Source organism: Schistocerca americana, chromosome X, assembly GCF_021461395.2.
Source record: "Schistocerca americana isolate TAMUIC-IGC-003095 chromosome X, iqSchAmer2.1, whole genome shotgun sequence".
Taxonomy (NCBI): domain Eukaryota; kingdom Metazoa; phylum Arthropoda; class Insecta; order Orthoptera; family Acrididae; genus Schistocerca; species Schistocerca americana.
Window position 1 is genome coordinate 218,304,826 of NC_060130.1, and position 21,752 is coordinate 218,326,577.

The 21,752-nt window shown below is 40.4% G+C and overlaps 1 protein-coding gene across 1 annotated transcript in view; it reads left to right on the forward strand.

Moving 5' to 3' along the window:
- The window catches only part of LOC124555478 (heat shock 70 kDa protein 14-like), a 150,121-nt gene that overhangs the window by 81,747 nt on the left and 46,622 nt on the right, over nt 1–21,752 (forward strand). Inside the window, exon 5 of the mRNA XM_047129402.1 lies at nt 16,546–16,707. Coding sequence (XP_046985358.1) covers nt 16,546–16,707 — 162 coding nt within the window. The remainder of the gene's footprint in view (nt 1–16,545; nt 16,708–21,752) is intronic.

The window sequence follows — 21,752 nt, forward strand, 5'->3', positions numbered from 1 at the left end:
CTCAATGGGAAGTGGTCACTGACTTGCACGGCAGTGATCACGTCCCACTCTGGATTCACCTGCGACATGGCGTGGGCCCCAAAATGGTCCACCATGCCACTGCAACATCCATTCCACAGTCCACAGGCCACCGGAAGAGGCAACCTGGCCCTTGGTGGAGTGCCGAATGCTGCTCTGCAATCAGGACCAGGCGTGCGGCTCTGCGCCAGTTCGTGTCGACCGACTGCTGAGAATCTTACAACCTTTCAGGTGACGAGGGCAAAATGTCGCTGCATTATTAGAGAGAGCAAGAAGAGGTCGTGGCAACAGTGCCTGAACGCCATTAATCGTTCCACCAAAAGTTCCATTGTGTGGGAGACCATCAGGAGAATTTCTGGGAGAGGAGGGAGGTGAACCATGGCTGCTGTAATGAATAATGGCACTCTCCACACGGATCCACGAGACATTGCCCACGCTATGGCAGCGTATTTTGCCACGGTTACTGCAACAGCCAGTCAGGATCCGGGTTTCCAGTGCCATAGAGCGTTTGCTGAGAGGTATACTCTGGACTTCCAGTCCACCTCTAATGAAATTTACAATTGCCCATTTTCCATGTGGGAGTTGGATTCTGCATTATCGTGACACATCACCTGGTCACGACAGGATCCATTACTGTATGCTACGGCACCTCACAAGGCGCAACAAAGAAATCCTCCTCACACTTTTTAATGCCATTTGGGCGTCATGTCACTTTCCTGACTCGTGGCATGAGGCAGTTTTAATTCCCTTTTTAAAACCTGGAAAGACCGCATGAGCCCAAGTAGCTACCATAGTGTTGCCCTCACTAGTTGCACAAGAAAGACCTGGGAGCGGATGGTCAACCGGCGCCTTGTCTGGATGTTAGAATCCCGGCAAGTCCTTAGTCGCTTTCAGTGTGGGTTCAGGAGGGTTTGTTCCACCTTCGATAACCTTGCCCTCCTGGAGCCGGCTATACAGCAAGTTTTCCACCACCATCATCACCTTCTAGGTGCATTTTTTGACATCGAGAAGGCGTACGATACCACTTGGAGGCATCTCATCCTGGAGCAGCTTCATGAATGGGATTTTCGTGGTTGTCTTCCTCTTTTTATTCAGTCTTTCCTCTCGCCACGATATTTTAGATACCAAATTGGTGACGTCCTGTTTAACTGCTTTGAGCAGGAGAACGGTGTCCCTCAGGGTAGTGTTTTAAGTGTGACTGTCTTTGCCATCACTACTAATAGCATTACCTCCATAGTGAAAAGTCCTGTCCAGTGTTCCTTGTTTGTGGATGATTTCTCTTTGTTTTGCTCTTCTTCAAGCCTTGCAACAACAACGCATCAGTTGCAACTTACTCTTAGACATTTGGATGATTGGGCGCAGAAGAGTGGTTTTAAGTTTTCCACTGAGAAGTCCACATGTATTCTTTTTCACCGTTCTCGTTCGTTTTCAACCTTTTACTGAATTGAGGATGAGGGACACTGTCCTTGCTTTTAAAGACACGGTGAGATTTGTGAGGCCCGTTTTTTGCTCAAAGTTTACATGGTTACCTCATCTTAAAGACCTAAAACGACTGTCACTTAGGCTTTAAGTATTTTAAAATATCTTAGCCACAGTACATGGGTAGCTGACAGGACTTGTCTGCTCCAGTTTTACAGGGCGTTTGTGCTATCTCAGCTCGATTATGGGTGCCTGGTGTATGGGTCTTAGAGGCCTTCTTACTTAAAGATGTTGAACGTTGTGCACCATGAAGGGCTTCGGTTGGCCACTAGGGGGGGGGGGGGGGGGGGGGGGGAGGATCCCCCGTTTTGTGATGCTTGTGGTGCGCACATCTCTGTCTGGCACGTTTTAACAGACTGCATTTCATACCGTGATGCAAGGGCAGAAGCACAAGTTGATGGGGATCTGCCCTGTGTTTTAGCTAATGATGAGATATGTGTGTGTCTAGGATTTTCAAGTTTTGTGAGGTGTCTGGACTCTGGTCTAAACTTCTAGGCTGGAGGTTTTTGTGTCTTGCAAAGTGGCTGGCTCCTCCCTTTTTTCCTTGTGGTCAGCTAGCCACTCCCATCTGCTATAATGTTTTAGGTCCCTCTACCACTTTCTTCCTGTGTTGTCCAAGTTTTACTGCTGACGGCATGCTTCGTCCCACACTTCGGTGTGGGTAGGCACATATTTTTCCAAGCTTGTTACCTCTATTTTACGTTCTGTTTTATCTTACTATTCTGAGTATTTTCTTGGCACCCATCTTAATCTGTTACTGGGAGAGGGCGCTGAAGACCTTGCTGTCGTGCACCCAAACAACTCACTACATACTGTACATACATGCTCTCCTCAGCAGGTATGCATGCCGTTTGTCTGCCGTGCCTGGCCACTCATCCTATGCCTCCTCCTTTAACCGTCAGTATGGTGCATGTCCCTCTTCTGTTATCTCCTGGAGTTTCCTTTCGGTTATTGCACCAGCAGCTTAACTTAAAACTACCTGCCACTTTTCCTTTGGGTGCGAACCCTTCACCACCTTGGCTTCATGCAGCGGCTCACGTTCACCTTGTACTTCATTTGATTCATAAGGAGACTACTCCAGACTCACTCTATCCCCATAAGATTTTTCGATCTTTGTACGGAACTTCGCGGTAGTACCTTTTTGAATGCTAATGGCTCTCCGACTGGCCATAGTATTGGGTGTGCTTTCGTTATTTCCACAGAGCATTTTTGGTGTCAGCTTTTGGAAGACTGCTCAGTATTTACAGCAGAGCGGGACCCTGTATGAGGCCACATTATACATCCAGCGACACAGGCTGTTCGATTGTGTCATTTGCTGTGACTCTAGACCCTCAGAGCCTATGTGTGATGCACATCATCCATCCCTTAGTGCAGTGGGTCCAGGAAAGCTTTCACTTCCTCACTCTTGATGGGGCCACAGTGATGTTTATGTGGGTTCCTGGTCACATTGGTCTGATGCGAAACGAGGCTGCTGATGCTGCTGCCAAGGTTGCAGTCCTCCTACCTCAGCCAGCTAGTTCTTCCATTCCTTCAGATGATCTGCTTATCGCCATCTGTCAGCAAGTGGTGTCACTTTGGCATTACCACTAGTCTTCCCTTCACAGTAATAAGCTGCGGGGAATTATACCTCTCCCAGTAGCTTGGACAACCTTCTCTTGGCCCCCTTGCCATGAGGAGATCATTTTAGCTAGGTTGAGTGTTGGGCACTGTCTTTTTAGCCATCATTTGTTAAGTGGTGTTTCCCACCACTTTCTTAATGCTCATTGTCATCAACGTTTAACTGTTCGGCATTTCCTTATGGGATGCCCTTTTTTAACCACTTAAGTTGTACTGTATGTTTGCCATCCAATTTATCGGCCATTTTAGTGAACAGTGAGAGAGCTGTTGACCGTGTTTTGCTTTTTATCCGTTGTAGCAGTATGGCGAAAGACATTTAATCTTTAGTTCAGGACCTCCATTGTCTTTATGGCTGTTTCTCCAAGAGAGGCTGTCCGTTGATTGGGCTTAACTTGTAGTTGCTTTTAACTCCTTTCTCATCTTTGTGTTCTACTGTTCTGACATGGACGCATATGACCTTACTTGTTTTAATGTCTTAAAACAAAACAAAACAATCATTGTTACTCCTCATTGTGATCTAATTGCGTAAGACACATAATGCACACTTTGCTCATCCTTCTTCCCTTGCTTTCTTAGATTTAGTGCTCTCTACTGGCAGTGATGTCAGCACTTGCAGCAGAGCATCACAGTTCCCTTAGATGGCTTAACATGTCCATCATGAACAATGGGAGTCTTTGTTCGTAATTATAACTTTACATTAATGAGTGACTTCATTTTTATGACCTGCTATGGTCTGTGGCGTCATCAGAAATTTCATTGTTTTGTTCGTAGGTGAGCAGGGATTCATCACTAAGACCCATTGACCAATTCTGAACTGTGGTAATTGGTCTATGTGTGATCCTATTTGCTATTGACTCTCTAGTGCATCTGTGTTTGCTTTCTTTACCTTCTTACAAACATCGTGTAATGTCATTGCAAACTTTGTAACTGATTCCCAGTTTTTCCAATTTTAGGCTTAATCACCACAAAAACAGAAGGCAGATTTGTACCATATATTACCTCATATGGTGATGGACCAACACTACACTAGACATCAGAATTGTAAGCTGACATGACATACAAAAGGTAAATGTACCAATCATTGTGATGGAAGTTCACAACAACAACTCAACATCTTACCAACTGTACAGTGAATGTATTCTGTTTTCCTGATAGACTGAGGGAGCCAAGGGCTAGTCCTGAGTTTGTGAGTGCTTAGTAAATGACACACTCCTGGAAGTGGAAAAAAGAACACATTGACACCGGTGTGTCAGACCCACCATACTTGCTCCAGACACTGCGAGAGGGCTGTACAAGCAATGATCACACGCACGGCACAGCGGACACACCAGGAACCGCGGTGTTGGCCGTCGAATGGCGCTAGCTGCGCAGCATTTGTGCACCGCCGCCGTCAGTGTCAGCCAGTTTGCCGTGGCATACGGAGCTCCATCGCAATCTTTAACACTGGTAGCATGCCGCGACAGCGTGGACGTGAACCGTATGTGCAGTTGACGGACTTTGAGCGAGGGCGTATAGTGGGCATGCGGGAGGCCGGGTAGACGTACCGCCGAATTGCTCAGCACGTGGGGCGTGAGGTCTCCACAGTACATCGATGTTGTCGCCAGTGGTCGGTGGAAGGTGCACGTGCCCGTCGACCTGGCACCGGACCGCAGCGGCGCACGGATGCACGCCAAGACCATAGGATCCTACACAGTGCCGTAGGGGACCGCACCGCCACTTCCCAGCAAATTAGGGACACTGTTGCTCCTGGGGTATCGGCGAGGACCATTCGCAACAGTCTCCATGAAGCTGGGCTACGGTCCCGCACACCGTTAGGCCGTCTTCCGCTCACGCCCCAACATCGTGCAGCCCACCTCCAGTGGTGTCGCGACAGGCATGAATGGAGGGACGAATGGAGACGTGTCGTCTTCAGCGATGAGAGTCGCTTCTGCCTTGGTGCCAATGATGGTCGTATGCGTGTTTGGCGCCGTGCAGGTGAGCGCCACAATCAGGACTGCATACGACCGAGGCACACAGGGCCAACACCCGGCATCATGGTGTGGGGAGCGATCTCCTACACTGGCCGTACACCACTAGTGATCGTCGAGGGGACACTGAATAGTGCACGGTACATCCAAACCGTCATCGAACCCATCGTTCTACCATTCCTAGACCGGCAAGGGAACTTGCTGTTCCAACAGGACAATGCACGTCCGCATGTATCCCGTGCCACCCAACGTGCTGTTGAAGGTGTAAGTCAACTACCCTGGCCAGCAATATCTCCGGATCTGTCCCCCCATTGAGCATGTTTGGGACTGGATGAAGCGTCGTCTCATGCGGTCTGCACGTCCAGCACGAACGCTGGTCCAACTGAGGCGCCAGGTGGAAATGGCATGGCAAGCCGTTCAACAGGACTACATCCAGCATCTCTACGATCGTCTCCATGGGAGAGTAGCAGCCTGCATTGCTGCGAAAGGTGGATATACACTGTACTAGTGCCGACATTGTGCATGCTCTGATGCCTGTGTCTATGTGCCTGTGGTTCTGTCAGTGTGATCATGTGATGTATCTGACCCCAGGAATGTGTCAATAAAGTTTCCCCTTCCTGGGACAACAAATTCACGGTGTTCTTATTTCAATTTCCAGGAGTGTAGGTGCTTAATCATACTGGATATAAAATTAGTGCCCTGATCTGTAATTATTGTATCAGGAACACTAAACTTCAGCAACCAGCTTTTCACCATTGTCTTTGCCACTGTACTTGCTTTAAAATGCATACTGTAACAGTTATGAGCTTTCCTCATATTTGATACTATGAAACATGCTTTCCATATTTTGGGATGAGGTAGAATGGACCACAACAAGAAAAAATTGTCAGGTAAACGTGGACTCAAAAATGCATATCTTTAATAGCTTTGCTACTGTGAAAGACATCTTTTCTACTGAACAAGGGTTCATAGCTCTTAAGGTATGCATTTTAGAGCCTATGTTTACTACACCATTTTTTTCTTGGTTTGGTCCATACTACCCCCTACCAAAATATGGAAAGCAAAGAGCTCATGGTAGAAGAGATTTGGTTCACAGTATCGAATATGAGGTATTCATAGCACTTACGACATGCATTTTGGAGTCCATCTTTACCAGATTTTTTTGCTTCGAATGATCGTTCCTTTAATATCCCTGAATATAGACCATTCGTAATGAAATACCATGTATAAGGTCATATGATAGTCGTTAATCATGTAAAGTGCAGTTGGCACAACACTGGGGCTGTATTTCATCTTCCTACACAACAGGCCATAGTGCTTTGTGGACTGCAGCTGTGCCCTAAATACTAGAAATCAAATCTTCCTTCTTGGGCTCTCAGAATTCTGTTTTTCTTTCCTGATTGGTATGTGCCTTCATAGTTAAATTCACTTGATTTCAGAGCACAATACGTTAACATACTTGGAGCCTCTTGTGGTCCCAGCAATCACTTCAACACAGCATGGTCCTTCACAACTTTAAACTTTTTCGTGTACGAATAACAGTGGAAATACGTAATAGCATAAATAACAGCCAACATTTCCATCTCTGTGGTTGAATAGAAGGAGTGAGTTATGAGGAAACTCTTCGGTTTCGATTTGAAAGAGTTTTGAATTTTTGTGGTAGCTTATTGAAAATGGATGCAGCAGTATACTGCACACCCTTCTGCACAACAGTTAAGGAAGTCTGATCCAAATGCAGGTTTGGTTTCTGTCAAGTATTAACTGAGTGAAAGCTACTTATTCTTGGGAATGAGCTAATATTGTTAACAAGAAATGACTTTAAGGAATATATATATTGAGAGGCCAATGTCAAAATACCCAGACTCGTGAACAGGGTTCGACAAGAGGTTCATGAACCTACACCACTTATTGCCTGAACTGCCTCTTTCTGAGCCAAAAATATCGTTTTAGAGTGGGATGAGTTACCCCAAAATATAATACCATATGATATAAGCGAATGAAAATAAGCAAAGTAGGCTAATTTTCATGTCGAATGATCACTCACTTCAGATATCATTCGAATAGTAAAAGTGGCAGCACAAAGTCTTTGAACAAGATCCTGAACTTGGCTTTTCCACAACCGTTTACCATCTATCTGAACACCTAGAAATTTGAACTTTACAGTTTCACTAATCATATGCCCATTCTTTGCAATTAAAATGTCAGGTTTTGTTGAATTGTGTGCAAGAAACTAAAAACTTAGTCTTACTGTGATTTAGCATTAGTTTATTTTCTACAAGCCACAAACTTAGGTCATGAACTGCACTATTTGAATCCGAGCCAATGTTGCACACAACATCCTTTACAACCAAGATATTCATCATACAGAAATATTCTGTAAGGATATCTGGTGGTCATCCTCAAACTTCATGAAGACAATTGTTTAAAAATTTTGGCATCCTAACAACCTCTCTTATGAAGTTTGTTGTGAGGCATCAGGCACAATTTAAAAATAGTAGTATTGTTTGTAAGTCTAACACTTGGAACAAAAATTGCCTCCACTATTCACAACTTAACTTACTCAGCTGTAAAAATATTTGAAAACATCACCTACAAATTAAGGGTGCAGGCACATAATAAAAGTTTTAAAAGCAACTGAAATAATTTCTGTTTGACAACTCCTCCTACTCGATGGATTAATTTATATAAAGTTAGTATCTGTATGTTGTTGGGTTCTACTTCCCTAATTTTGTTCTAGACTAACACAGCAATATATTCAGTAATATTACGTCTACCAGATTTGATCAAGTCCGTGTAATTTTTTTTTTAATAAAAAGTCTTGATAATTTAAAATGAAGCAGATTTTAGCCACCAAATATTAAAATGAAGAGGTAACTTGATACATTATTAATGAAATGAGCATAAAGTCTCTGGTATCTATCTTGGGATAACTAAAAACCTGTAACTTTGACTACTTCCAGAATTCACTGAACATACACTCACTCGAACAGAAACAACTACTGAAATTCACCAAAACAGGTAACACAGGTAAGCAAGTTCCCAAAATGTCTCCTTAATACCTCGGTATGACAAGCTGTAAGATGTAAACAAACTCTAGTCAACACATATCTGTCAGATTTAAAGCTCTCATGCTTTCTTTAGCACTGCTCATGCTCATGCTTATGCTCGCTTTACCAATAATACCACAACAATGATAAGGAAACAGATCAGCCACTCGCATTAGTATGGAGTTTATATTGTTTTCTAGATCTTTCCTCCATGTTGAATCTCCACTGCTTTCTTGATAAATGAATCCCAGTAACACAAGGTGTGTGCCAGGATTTCAGTGTTGTCAAATAATAATTTGTGTGTGTTGGTAACACCATGCTTTGCAATGAATGGTTTCTCACAACGTCTTAGTTATACATTTTGGAGTGTTTCTTGCACTGTTCATTAATAATGTGATTACACTGTTGTAATAATTCACACCAAACTCACATGATATATTGTAAACCACATGCCTCAAAGACCTAGGACATCTTACTAGGTACAATCCATATTTTTAGAAACTGGATTAAAGATGGGTTATTTTTCAGTATAGTTTTCACTTCACCTCTCAGTTCGGTGAGATGACTTTACTTTCCAGACTTAGGACTTTGTCAATCTCAGTTTATAAGATACACATCAAATTAATTTGGTCAAGATTTCAATATTATATTTTTGACTAATTTACAGCAAAAATAACATTAATAAACTTCCAATCTGATAAAGATGTCACACTTTCCAACTAGAGCGTGGGGAAATAGTCGCAGGATCATACGTATTGTTTTCAATAGCTTGTCTTCAAATTGAGAAGCACATTGTGATCAAATTTAGTAATGGCCTGTCAGATAATGATGCACAAAGATCAACATTCAAATTAATTTTATTTTATTTACATGTCAAGTTCCATAGGACCAAATTGAGGAGAGAATCTCCCAGGTCATGGAACATGTCAGTACATGAAATTACAACATAAAAGTAATAATAGATGAAAATAAAATGTATATGAACCCAAAAAAAGTCAATCCATAAATTTAAGTAAATGCAATCTACAATACAACAAGAACTTACCCCAAAATATACCACCATATGATACAAGCAAATAAAAATAAGCAAAGTAGACTAATTTTTGTGTCGAATGATCGCTCGCTTCAGATATTGTTCCAATAGTAAAAATGGCAGCATTAAGTCTTTGAACAAGATCTTAAATGTGGGCTTCCCACGACAGTTTACTATCTATCTGAGTACCTAGAAATTTTAACTGTTCAGTTTCACTAAATATGCCCACTCTGTGAAATTAAAATGTCAGGTTTTGTTGAATTGTGTGTTAGAAACTGTAAAAACTGAGTCTTACTGTGATTTGGAGTTAATTTATTTTCTACAAGCCATGAACTTAGGTCATGAACTGCACTATTTGAAACCAAGCCAATGTTGGACACAACATCCTTTACTACCAAGCTAGTGTCATCAGCAAACAGAAATATTTTAGTTACCCGTAATACTAGAGGGCATGTCATTTATATAAATAAGGAACAGGAGTGGCACCAACACTGATCCCTGGGTCTGCCCCCACTTGACTGTACCCCACTGAGACCCCCACATCACAGCCATTCTCAACATTGTGAATAATAACCTCTTGCTGTCTATTGCTAAAATAAGAGGTGAACCAGTTGTGAGCTACTCCCCGTATTCCGTAATGGTCCAACTTCTGGAGCAGTATTTTGTGATCTACACAATCAAATGCCTTAGTTAATTTAAAATACATGCCTACTACAGTAGTACAAGTTTATATGCCAGCTAGCTCTGCAGATGACGAAGAAATTTAAGAAATGTATGACGAAATAAAAGAAATTATTCAGATAGTGAAGGGAGACGAAAATTTAATAGTCATGGGTGACTGGAATTCGGTAGTAGGAAAAGGGAGAGAAGGAAACGTAGTAGGTAAACATGGATTGGTGCTAAGAAATGAAAGAGGAAGCCGCCTGGTAGAATTTTGCACAGAGCACAACTTAATCATAGCTAACACTTGGTTCAAGAATCATAAAAGAAGGTCGTATACATGGAAGAAGCCTGGAGAAACTGACAGATTTCAGATAGATTATATAATGGTAAGACAGAGATTTAGGAACCAGGTTTTAAATTGTAAGACATTTCCAGGGGCAGATGTGGGCTCTGACCACAATCTATTGGTTATGAACTGTAGATTAAAACTGAAGAAACTGCAAAAAGGTGAGAATTTAAGGAGATGGGACCTGGATAAACTGACTAAACCAGAGGTTGTACAGAGTTTCAGGGAGAGCGTAAGAGAACAAATGGTAGGAATGGGGGAAAGAAATACAGTAGAAGAAGAATGGGTAGCTTTGAGGGATGAAGTAGTGAAGGCAGCAAAGGATCAAGTAGGTAAAAAGACGAGGGCTAGTAGAAGTCCTTGGGTAACAGAAGAAATATTGAATTTAATTGATGAGAGGAGAAAATACAAACATGCAGTAAATGAAGCAGGCAAAAAGGAATACAAACGTCTCAAAAATGAGATCGACAGGAAGTGCAAAATGGCTAAGCAGGGGTGGCTAGAGGATAAATGTAAGGATGTAGAGGCTTATCTCACTAGGGGTAAGATAGATACTGCCTACAGGAAAATTAAAGAGACCTTCGGAGAAAAGAGAACCACTTGTATGAATATTAAGAGCTCAGATGGAAACCCAGTTCTAAGCAAAGAAGGGAAAGCAGAAAGGTGGAAGGAGTATATAGAAGGTCTATACAAGGGCGATGTACTTGAGGATAATATTATGGAAATGGAAGAGGATGTAGATGAAGATCAAATGGGAGATCTGATACTGCATAAAGAGTTGGACAGAGCACTGAAAGACCTAAGTCGAAACAAGGCCCCGGGAGTGGATAACATTCCATTAGAACTACTGACGGCCTTGGGAGAGTCAGTCCTGACAAAACTCTACCATCTGGTGAGCAAGATGTATGAGACAGGCGAAATATCCTCAGACTTCAAGAAGAATATAATAATTCCAATCCCAAAGAAAGCAGGTGTTGACAGATGTGAAAATTACCGAACTATCAGTTTAATAAGTCACGGTTGCAAAATACTAATGCGAATTCTTTACAGACGAATGAAAAATCTAGTAGAAGCCGACCTAGGGGAAGATCAGTTTGGATTCCGTAGAAATATTGGAACACGTGAGGCAATACTGACCCTACGACTTATCTTAGAAGAAAGATTAAGGAAAGGCAAACCTACATTTCTAGCATTTGTAGACTTAGAGAAAGCTTTTGACAATGTTGACTGGAATACTCTCTTTCAAATTCTAAAGGTGGCGGGGGTAAAATTTAGGGAGCGAATGGCTATTCTCAATTTGTACAGAAACCAGATGGCAGTTATAAGAGTTGAGGGGCATGAAAGGGAAGCAGTGGTTGGGAAAGGAGTGAGACAGGGTTGTAGCCTCTCCCCGATGTTATTCAATCTGTATGTTGAGGAAGCAATGAAGGAAACAAAAGAAAAATTTGGAGTAGGTGTTAAAATACATGGAGAAGTAATAAAAACTTTGAGGTTTGCCGATTACATTGTAATTCTGTCACAGACAGCAAAGGACTTGGAAGAGCAGTTGAACGGAATGGATAGTGTCTTGAAAGGAGGATATAAGATGAATATCAACAAAAGCAAAATGAGGATAATGGAATGTTGTCGAATTAAGTTGGGTGATGCTGAGGGTATTACATTAGGAAATGAGACGCTTAAAGTAGTAAAGGAGTTTTGCTATTTGGGGAGCAAAATAACTGATGATGGTCGAAGTAGAGAGGATATAAAATGTAGACTAGCAGTGGCAAGGAATGCATTTCTGAAGAAGAGAAATTTGTTAACATCGAGTATAGATTTAAGTGTCAGGAAGTCGTTTCTGAAAGTATGTGTGTGGAGTGTAGCCATGTATGGAAGTGAAACATGGACAATAAATAGTTTAGACAAGAAGAGAATAGAAGCGTTCGAAATGTGGTGCTACAGAAGAATGCTTATGATTAGATGGGTAGATCACATAACTAATGAGGAGGTGTTGAATAGGATTGGGGAGAAGAGCAGTTTGTGGCACAACTTGACTAGAAGAAGGGATCGGTTGGTAGGACATGTTCTTAGGCATCAAGGGATCACCAATTTAGTATTGGAGGGCAGCGTGGAGGGTAAAAATCGTAGAGGGAGACCAAGAGATGAATACACTAAGCAGATTGACAAGGATGTAGGTTGCAGTAGGTACTGGGAGATGAAGAAGCTTGCACAGGATAGAGTGGCATGGAGAGCTGCATCAAACCAGTGTCAGGACTGAAGACCACAACAACAAGAAGCAACTTCCCCACCCCACAAAGAACTCCTTGAAAAACAGCCAGCTAATCTGTATCCTGGTAAAGGAAGCCCCTGAATTGTCAAATTATTATGTGGTACTCCAATATACCAATAATTCCAGAATCACATCTGTAAGCAGTTCACTAACTTTATCTCTAATACCTTTTATATTTTGATGAAATATGCTAATTCCTTCTCTTCTTGGAAACATGACTTCCTCTGAATACAAGCCTTTAGTTAGAGGGACTTCCTTTTAGCAGGTATACATATCAGCTGTCTTCACTCTAAAATAGGTGCAGCTTCAACATCAACTACTACATGGAATTTTTCCATGAGTGATCCTACCAACACCCACTACACTGTCGTCTACAAGCTTTGCCAGCTTCCCCTTCCCATACCTTCTGAGGTGGAGGCAATGCCTAGTGAAACATGACAGAATAAATTGTCCCTCATAGTTTGGGAATATCAGTACCAGGTTTGTTGTCAATGCTCCCTTCAATTTTTCAAATGCTGTCTAAAAGTTGACTATGGAAATTCCACACCTTTTTTCAACAAATGATTCAATAGCTTAGCAATTTCGGCAAACTCTTCAATGAATTCCCATTAGTAATTACAGAACCATAAAAATGGTTGAAATTGCTATGTAGTTTGTGGTGGTAAGAAAGCACATTCTGCAGAAGTTAGGCGTGCGTCAATTTTCACATCTTCCTCTCATTACAGAGTGTTAACTGTGCTGGATTTAGCCTCTTAAAGAATTCCTCTGATCATTGCATGTGCTCTTCCATATCCTTAGAAAATGCAATTATGTTGTTGAGATAAAAAACAGTCTTGATTTTAATCCTCTGAGCACTCCGTCGGATACTAATAGCCTCCGAGATAGCTGGCACATTCTTCAGACCAAATGGCACCCTAAAATATTGATAGTGACTCCAAGGGACAGTAAATGTGGTCTTTGGCCGCTCTTCCAGAACCACTTCCAACAGTGATAACCACTCCTCATACACATTGTGAAGTATTAACATTGACTTAAGTTCTCTCTAATCTCCATTATATTTAGTACAGGATGTCTGTCCATCACCGCTCATGCAGCAAAATCTATGCTTTCTTGTTCCATTCTATGATTTTTTTCAGGACTGTTACAATGGTAGCTGCCCATGGACTGTAACTTGATTCAGTATTGCCCTCAGCCAGCAGTTGATCAATAAATTCTTCCAGTATAGGTTATAGGTGCCTAGGTATCCTGTACGGCTTCTTATACACTAGAGCATTGTTAACCGTTGGTATGGTATGGTGAGTTACCAGTATTGCAGGTAATGATTGACCAGGATTGAACAGGTTGACAAATCATATTAACAAGACTTTCATTGTTGACTTATCTCTTCCCTCCAAATTGTTTTACCTTCTCGCATAATGCAATTGTGTTGATGGTCTGGTTGTGGCAAAGGTCCTCACACGACCTACCCAGATTATACTCGTCCATGATCTCCAAGTTAGTTTGCAATCTATAAGGTCAACTTATCAGAGCTAAAATCATCCACACTTTCCAAAACCATACAATCCCCATCTATTTCCTTCACATGTACCAGGCTTCAGTGCACAATATAGTGCAACATGTCCATCTTGTTATTGCATTCCAGTACCTCTGCAACACGCATCATCTGAAGGTCAGTACCCACCCACATTTGTAACACTGAAGTTTTCTGCATTGCTTTTTAACATGGTCCATATGTCCACAGCTGTAGCATTTCACCTTTGTGTAGAAAAAGAAACACACAACCCTTATCTTGTCCTCAGGCCACAATATTGATCTCTTCCACTTGCTTAGCAGCCATAATGGTGGCACCAAAATCCTTCGGGTTTTCCATTGTCGCCCTCCTTGACATGTCTGCTGGAAGTCCTCTTAAAAACACATCTGATTCCTGTTCTCCTCTTCTTGTGGAGTAATTCTGTCTGCTTCTACTTTCTGTGTAAGCTCGTACAAGTTAGCATTGATTTTCCTACTTCTGCCTATGAATGCCTCTACCAACTCGCTTCACTTTTGAGACAACCCATTAAGCTGTTCTCTAAAAAAACTTTGCGATATTCTGCTTCGGCGATAACGTGGTTAGTGGGCCTTCTTAAGCTGCTTAAATGTCTGTGCTTTATCCAGCACTTGATGGTACTGATGTATGCTGCTTGCATCACAACCAACTGTAATTTAGACACATCCAAGGATGTCTTGTCTGACCAACTGCCCAACCTACTGGCAGCTTCCAGGTCATCACTGAACACTGAGACATCCTCGGTTGCCCTACCCGAAAAAGGAGTTGCTAGATTAGCTGTGACAGGATCCACAGAAGGGATAGGTGAACTAACCAAAGCTTTTGCTTCCACTACATCCACTTGTTTATGCTCATTCTCGCTATTAAAAGTCTCCCTCTCTTTGCAAAGCTTCATTTATCTCCTTTAGCTCGGCAAACTGCCTTGCCAAGAGTTCATCCATTTCCTGGATTGTCATTGTTTCTGTTTTTGGCATTTGTGCGAACTCTTAACACACCACTCTAATGAAAGCATCAACCACAATACACACAGACACGGTTACAAGAACAAACTACACTATTCCTTATGAAGGATAATAGCCCAGTGTTATTCAGAACACTGATGCACTTTGTGGCCATTGCTTCGTCTTGTGCTGCACACAGCTGGCACCACTCACATGCATAGGAAGTCATTCCGAGCCAAATTACAATACTGGCACCTCACTGGTTCTAAGTAACATTCCTTATAATTACCCCTATACAACAGAATCCCAATCCCTGAAAAGGCAGCAGGTCATAGTTATCGGGCAGTGCCATTGGCTGGTGATGACTTCTTTCATTTCTGGTTATTTGGTTTAGTTGGCTCCGGAAGTAACAGTTTAGAATCACAGACAGTCTAGTACCGGCTGTACAGCTGTTCTACATTCTGAGGCTCTGTCTCTTTTGCATTTTATGCTAAGGAAAATTCAGTAACAGGGTGTAATTTTTCAGAACTGTAAAATGCAGATATTTGGTTATGTTATCTATGTAAACCAAAGTGTGTTTGCAGAGACTGTGGTAGATGTTATAGATCTTGATAATGATCTTAAACCTACATAGCAGTGTGAAAAAATACTAATATAATTTAGGTGCAAATCCCCATGTCCTGTATGGGCATCCATTGTTCAGTGTGTTTATGGTGGTGAGGTATATGGATACTTCAGACTTTGACATGGTTTGTTAGCACACAAGTAGAGCCAGCCAACTGCAGGAAAGTAAGGAAGGCAAGACAGAAAGGGAAAGGTGCTCCTCTGAGAGAGTGTGTGTGTGTGTGTGTGTGTGTGTGTGTGTGTGTGTGTGTGTGTGTGTGTGTGTGTGTGTGAGAGAGAGAGAGAGAGAGAGAGAGAGAGAGAGAGAGAGAGAGAGAGAGAGCTGCAAAAAGGTACATAATTGAAATGTAATCATCAAATGACTCTCTTAAATTTTTTCAAATTGAGTTGATATAACAAACCAAAATCGGAACTCACTTTCAAGATGAGTGAGGTTCAAATCTCCACCTGGCCATTTTAATTTAAGTTTTCTGTGATTTCCTCTTCTCTCTTCAAAGAAATGCAATAATAATTTGATTCCAGTGCCATGTCCTTCACATCTCCTGATGAGCTAATGTTCTGTTACTAATGTTCTGGGTTGACAAAATGTTAAACTTTTATATTTCTTCCTTTTTATCTGATAAAATAAAGAAACCACATACAGAAATATGTGCATGTGTTATTGTTTCTGCTTGAACTGTGTTATAATGAAATATGTTGTTTTAATGGTGACAGCATCTTTCAAGAACCTAGAGGACAGATGTCATGTGAGAAAATTTATGTATTCTTCTTGTTATTTTGTGTAATCCTTAATTTGCATGGTAGGATGTGGAATCAAACCTGTATACTCCCATATATAAATTAGTCAGTTCTTGTAAATAATTACTGGGTTTAATTTTTTTGTGTTTTTTTTAAATCCAGAAATTGAGTAATCATTGTTTAGTATAACATTGTTTGTAATTATATAATTTGTATTTATAAATAATTTGTGAGTAATGATTACATACCTCCTGCAGGATGTGCCTCGTTTATCGCCTGGGGGGAGCTACAATGGATGTTACAGTTGTATTGTGCTGTGCAGGAATGTACACAGTGAAAGGCCATGTGTATAAAGCAAACTTCGGAGGGGACAAGTTCACAGAGATACTGGCCAACTTTTTCGCCGAAATATTTCACGAGTGAGTTCAATTGGTCTGTTATTACAAGATGTCTCTCTTCTTGACACTGTGTTATTGTAATATTGTTGATAATTACCCTATGTATGATTTGTGATCCAAAAGTAATCGAAATTTTTATTTTCCTAAAAGAATCTTTGTTTATTCATAATCATCAGCCTTTTCCGCTTCAAAGTAATCCCCCTCAGATATGATACACTTACGCCAGCACTTTTTCCAATCTTGGAAGTGCTTCTGAAATTCACTTTTCGTTATGATGTTCAGCTCCTTCAGTGATTCTGTTTTTATCTCATCAGTGGTGGCAAAACAACATTCTCTCATTGTTCTCATCGACCTCAGGTATAGGAAGAAGTTGCATTTGGCCATGTTTGGTGAGTATGGTGGCTGAGGCGACATAACGTTTTTGGCTTTTGCCAAAAAATCATGATCAAGCATTGAGATGTGAACGGGAGCATTATCGTGGTGCAATTTCCACTAGTAGTTTTGCCACAGTTCTGGCAGGTTTTTTTTTTTTTTTTTTTTTTTTTTTTTTTTTTTTTTTTTTTTTTTTTTTTTTTTTTTTTAGGACTGCTTCACGCAAACAGCACTTAACTTACAGGTAGTGTTCCTTATTGGCTGTACAACCATAAGACAAGAACTCTTGATGCACTATCCAATTGTCATTGAAGAAAACAGTGAGAAGAACCTTGGCATGTGATCGAATTTGTTGAATTTTTTTCAGTCCTGGCTCTTCAGGCAGTTTCCATTGGGACGATTGGGCCTTGGTGTTGGTGTCATACCCGTATACCCATGTTTTGTCACCTGTTTTAATCTTATTTAGAAGTTCTGGATTGTTGTCAACTTTGTTCAGCAATTCCTGAGTGAAGTCTAGGTGGCGACGTTTTTGGTCAAAATTCCACGATTTTGGAGCAAACTTTGCTGCTGGTTCACGTTTAATTCCCAAAACACCCAAAAAAAAAAAAAAATAAAATAAAAATAGCTTGGCGTGAGCCAAAGGATATGCTGACATTATCAGCAACATCTCTGATGGTAATTTGGTGGTTTTCCAGAGCCATTTTCTTTACTACTTCCACTTTATAAGTAATGATGTGCTAGGGCATCCAGAACGGTTACTGTCTTTGTCTTCTCAACCCTCTTTGGAATGTTCATACCCCTCATAAATTCTTGTCTTACTCATAGTAGAGTTGCCAAAAGCCACAGTCAGTATTTCAAATTTTCAATTTTTCAATATTTTAGCAATGGCCTTCATTGGAAAAATAGAAACACACACCATTCATTCACGCAAGCAAGCACACCTCACGCACACATGACCACCAACTCCAGCATCTTAGGTCTGACCCCAGCTGCCAGAGTTGGCGGTCAGTAGTTCATGAGGTGTGCTTGCTTGTGTGAATGAATGGAGTGTGTGTCTCTTTTTGCAATGAAGGCTGTTGCTGAAAGCGTATTTGTAAGCATCTTTTAATTGTGCCTGTCTGCAACTAACAGTAAGTAGCAGTCTATCTTTTCCTATGTTGGATATTCCTGCCTGGAGTTTCCATTGTTTAAAATTTGGTGTAAATTCTTTGATCCACCTTTTTCGAAAGTAAAACATTTTCCAGGGACTCTGAAAACACGTATAACCTTTTTGACTGTGAACAATAAAATAAATATTTAAAACAGCTGAAAATCCCAAACATGTATCAGGAACATGTGTATCAACAAGAGAAAAAAAGGAAAGAAATTGAAGATCAGATGTATGAAGCCCACGAAATAAAAAAAATTCCCATTACTTTTTTTATCACACTTTGTATTATGTGTAGTGATGATTGTTGTCCCGCTCCTAGTAGTTGGTCGTTTTGACAATATGTGCAAAATGCACCTGTCTCCTTTGAAAATATAACATTTTACTGTTAATTCTTTTCCAAACACTACAGAAGACTGCCAGTGGTGTATGAAATACAGTAATATTGTTGTTGTTGTTGTGGTCTTCAGTCCTGAGACTGGTTTGATGCAGCTCTCCATGCTACTCTATCCTGTGCAAGCTTCTTAATCTCCCAGTACCTACTGCAGCCTACATCCTTCTGAATCTGTTAAGTGTATTCATCTCTTGGTCTCCCTCTACGATTTTTACCCTCCACACTGCCCTCCAATACTAAATTGGTGATCCCTCGATGTCTCAGAACATGTCCTACCAATTGATCCCTTCTTTTAGTCAAGTTGTGCCACAAGCTCCTCTTCTCCCCAATTCTATTCAATACCTCCTCTTTAGATATGTGATCTACCCATCTAATCTTCAGCATTCTTCTGTAGCACCACATTTCGAAAGCTTCTATTCTCTTCTTGTCTGAACTATTTATCGTCCACGTTTCACTTCCATACATGGCTACACTCCACAAAGTAATATTAAGAACAGTAACTTACGTTTGTTGTGTAAACTGTGTTACTAAACATCTAACCCACTGTTTGGCATATGGTTCATGATTCCAGTTACAGATTGCCTATCTGATGGCTTCCAAGGGCAACAAAAATTTGAATTTCAGTATTTCATTTAATTATTGGCCAAATTTAAAACATTAAAATTGTCATAATTTACTCGTTAAGAGGTATAAATCTTATGTTAAAAGTCGGGCACAGTAATAAGTCTTATAGTTAGAAATGATGTACGTATCTTGAGGCAGCGTAACTCAGGGCGTGCAAGTTGTCCAGGCTATATTCACCCAGAATTTGAGAATGAGAGCACTTAGCAACTTCCAACTAACTTTACACGTAATTTCAAATCTTTTCTAAACTTTTCTCACTTACATGTTTAATGTCAAATATATTTAACACATTAACTCGTTTGTAGAGCAATCATACAGTCTGAAACTGTTTCATACATGAGTGTTAGATTCTTTAAAGAATCTTCACTGAGGTTTACTGTTAATTACTAGGATGTGATCAGAAAATTGGCTATAGCAGTTGCCAATGCTAGTATTGCAAACCCATGCAAGGTTGCATTTATATGGTGAAATGTATTATAATGTAATGGAGAAAAACTGTGTAGCTTTAATACAGGGTGTACATAAAGTCCGGGAATACTTTCAATTATTTATTGCGTAAGAACCAAACATTGTACAGATATCATACATGTCGTCTTGAAGAGAAACCCTGTAGGTTTTTTTCCATGTATACCATGTAGTTTGGTAATTTGCCGATAGTCAGGGCTAGTCGCAAATGTGGCAGGTTTTCTGTGTGTTGGAGTTTGACAAAAACGAGTGTGCTACAGCTGTTCAATGGATGCTTAGAACCAAGTATGGTAAGAAGCCACCAACAAGGAAGGCCATTTAGCACTGGTACAACAAATTCATTAGAATGGGTTGCTTGTGCCCAGAAAAGAGAAGCATGTATGAGAGACTGGGAAGGCAATTTAATCAACCAAGATAGCATAACTCTTGTTACAGATCCTTACCATTTTGAAATGATGGGAAATATTATCTCAGAAAATAACTGGATACGTAACCAAATATTTGCTAAGTAAATGTTGATAAATATAAATTTAAAGATAGAAGGAACCAGGGCATAAACAGTGGAATTATATCTTGATAGCAAAACGGACAGTGTGTGACATAAACTTGAGCCCTGTGCATGATTACCCGTAAACACTATTTCTAAGTTTTTCTTTGGTTTCCTTCACTGCTTGCTCATTGTACCAGTTGAATAACACCAAGGATAGGCTAGAGCCCTGTCTCTTTCCCTTCTCAATCACTTCTTCCCTTTCATGCCCTTCAACCCTTATAATTGCTATTAATCTTTCCTGGTGTTGGCTTCTACCAGTTTTTCCCTTTTGTAAATAATTTCAGTATTTCGCAACCGTGAATTACTATACTGATATTTTGGTAATAGTCACACCTGTCAGCAACTGCTTCCTTTGGAATTGGAATTAGTTATTGTTCTTGAAGTCTGAAGGTATTTTGCCTGTTGTCTCATATATTTTGCACACCAGGGTGCGTAGTTTTGTCATGACTGGTTCTCAAAAGGACATCAGCAGATGTTACTGATAAAAATGTACCTCAGGGGCCTTGTTTTGGCATAGATCTTTTGGTCCTAGGTCAAATTACTCTTGCAGTATCATAGCTCCCATCTCATCTTCATCTACTTCCTTTTCCCCTTTCTATAATATTGCCTTCAACTTAATTTCCCTTGTATAGCTCATCTATATATTTCTTCCACATTTCTGCTTTCCCCCATTTGCTTGGTACTGGTTCTCCATCTAAGCTCATGATATTCATACAGCTGCTTCTCTTTTTTTCCAAATCCCTCTTAATTTACCCGTAGGCAGTATCATTCCCTTGCAAACATTTGCTCATGTCCTGGTGGAATGTCCGCCTTATAAAAATATCGTAATCTAGTCAGTTACTTTATATTTTAAGATTAAAAAAGAAATATTTATAGATTTTTAATGAATTCTTCTACCAGATTCTGTATTTTCAGTTAAACTTACCCCAAAAATTTAAATCTTAGGATTAGATGTCACTTTCCCAGTGAATGTCATACTAAATATTTTCAGGTTTAGGTCCATACTTGCACATCAGTAACTATTTAAGTAGTATGTTGTAAATAAAAATCTTGATGAAATTTCCATTTCTTAAATTATTTTTATGCCGGGCTTAAAGTAGCACTCATTGATAGCCCACATTACTGAAAGTGCGTTGATATTACTAAGAGTTTGGTAAAAGATATTTTCAGGTTCTGGACCCTACTTACATATTAGTATGTATTTAAAAAGTATGTTGTTGATGCAAGTAAAGAACAAATAATGAATATTTCAGTTTAAAAATTTTTTTTTAGGGCAACTGTCGGGAAAAATGTGTTGGTATTGCTAGAGTTAAACAAATGTCTTCAAGATGATCATGAGTGAAGATTACATAATATTCTGGCCCCACATTTTTGAGCAACGAAGACTTACAAAAGAAAGATGAGTTACCCTAGGACATTATTCCATATGACATTATTGCATTAAAGTATGCAAAATATGTCACCTTACTGATTTGTCTCCCCAAGGTTTACAATGATTCTAAGTGCAAATGCAG